The 1840-nt window shown below is 52.0% G+C and overlaps 1 protein-coding gene across 1 annotated transcript; it reads left to right on the forward strand.

Annotated features, from left to right (window-relative positions):
- Positions 1–1736, forward strand: LOC123041894 (protein FORGETTER 1; the record flags this gene model as incomplete). Its single annotated transcript, XM_044464452.1, is given in 5 exon segments — positions 1–603; positions 859–924; positions 1050–1223; positions 1306–1436; positions 1553–1736. Coding segments are annotated over 5 exon segments (1119 nt in total). The 3' UTR covers positions 1722–1736.
- Positions 1737–1840: the final 104 nt, after the last annotated feature.

A 1840-nucleotide genomic window follows, 5' to 3' on the forward strand; every position in this document is an offset into this window, starting at 1 on the left:
GTCCCCTCCAAACCCTCGCCGCCGATGGCCGGCGGCTCCTCCTCCCCCTCGCCGGCCTCCGCGCTCATCCAGGTCCGCTGCGCGGGCTGCCGCGGCGTCCTCGCCGTCGCCCCCGGCATGACGGAGTTCATCTGCCCCAAGTGCCAGATGGCGCAGCGGCTGCCCCCGCAGCTCATGCCCAATCCCTCCTCCTCCACGCCTTCCCCGCCCAAATCCTCCGCCGCCCCCGCCCCCGCCCTCCCCGCTCCGCCGCAGCCCCGGAAGCGGGCGTCGCAGGCGGCACAGACGTCGCAGGCGCATGGGGTGGACCCCACGAAGATCCAGCTCCCCTGCGTGCGCTGCCAGGCCGTCCTCAACGTGCCCCACGGCCTAACCAACTTCCGCTGCCCGCAGTGCGGGGTCGACCTCGCCGTGGACCTCTCCAAGCTCCAGAACTTCCTCACCGCCGCCAGCAACGGCGCGCCCCCAGCGTCAGTCCCCGTGCCCCCGACGTTCCTCCCGGTGTTGCCGCCAGGCATGCCGCAGCCGCCACAGCTGGTTGCTGTCACGACAACAGTCCCTATTGGGCTGCCCACCACAGAGCCGCCCGAGGAGATCAATGAGGTATGTTGATTGGTGGGTGGTATGGCATGGCATCATGCGAGGCGTCGAGCAGTTTAGCATCACACAATTTATTGATTCATGTCGCATTCTCCATTTGTTCAACACGTGCGTCTGCTAAATAGTGTGCACGAAATGTCCGTGGCATTTCTCATAAACATTCAGCTGCTCTGTTGGTGTATCCAATGTCTCCATGTCTGCCTCATTGGTGTATAATCGGGCTTGCAAACTTGCACTTACTGGGATTTTTTCAAACAGGTTGCAATTGATGTTGAGCGCGATGAAGATGAAGGTGGTACCGTCGGCGAAACTTTCACTGACTATGTAAGAATTCCATTTACTTTCATGGCTCAGTCTGCACTTCGTGGAAATGCTTTGCGGTACTTACAGTTATTACTATTTTTATACACCCAATTCCTTTATAATTTGCCATATTCCCATTTTTCCAGAGGCCTCCCAAACTATCTCTTGGTCTGCCTCATCCGGATCCGGTAGTAGAGACTTCTTCGCTGTCAGCTGTACAACCTCCTGAACCGACTTATGAGTTGAACATCATGGATGAGTTGGATCAAACTAAGACATTATCTTGCTTACAAATCGAGACAATAGTTTATGCTTGTCAGGTTTGTTCACATTCTATGATTTGGCTATTATTTTATTTGTACCATCACACCTCTTGTAAATCCTTGTGTTGTTGTATGACAGCGGCACCTTCATCATCTCCCTACTGGTGATAGAGCAGGTTTTTTTGTTGGTGATGGTGCTGGTGTTGGTAAGGGCCGGACAATTGCTGGATTAATCTGGGAAAATTGGCAACAGGGAAGGCATAAGGCAGTGTAAGACTTTTGGCAATAATTCCCATCCAGTCGATGCTCTGCTGAGCTGTTAAGAATTTCTGCCATTATGTCTTCTTCACCACACCTTTAGCTGAATTTCCAGTTGCGATTTCCAGGTGGGTATCGGTTGGTTCTGACTTGAAGTATGATGCTCGAAGAGATTTAGATGATGTTGGTGCAAAATGCGTGCAAGGTATGGAACCTATTAAATTGAATGACATATCACCTCGAGTCAATGCCATCTGCATTGCACCAACTGTGTGTGACCCCTGCGGATCTACATGATAGCATCTTGAACTGTATGTGGATTGACATGTCGATTTAACAACACAACATTTATCTAGAAAATGCTAGCAGGAAGTGATTAAGTGCGACTGTTATTTTAGGTAGAATTTAATAAACGG

The sequence above is a fragment of the Triticum aestivum genome, chromosome 2B (assembly GCF_018294505.1).
Source record: "Triticum aestivum cultivar Chinese Spring chromosome 2B, IWGSC CS RefSeq v2.1, whole genome shotgun sequence".
NCBI lineage: Eukaryota > Viridiplantae > Streptophyta > Magnoliopsida > Poales > Poaceae > Triticum > Triticum aestivum.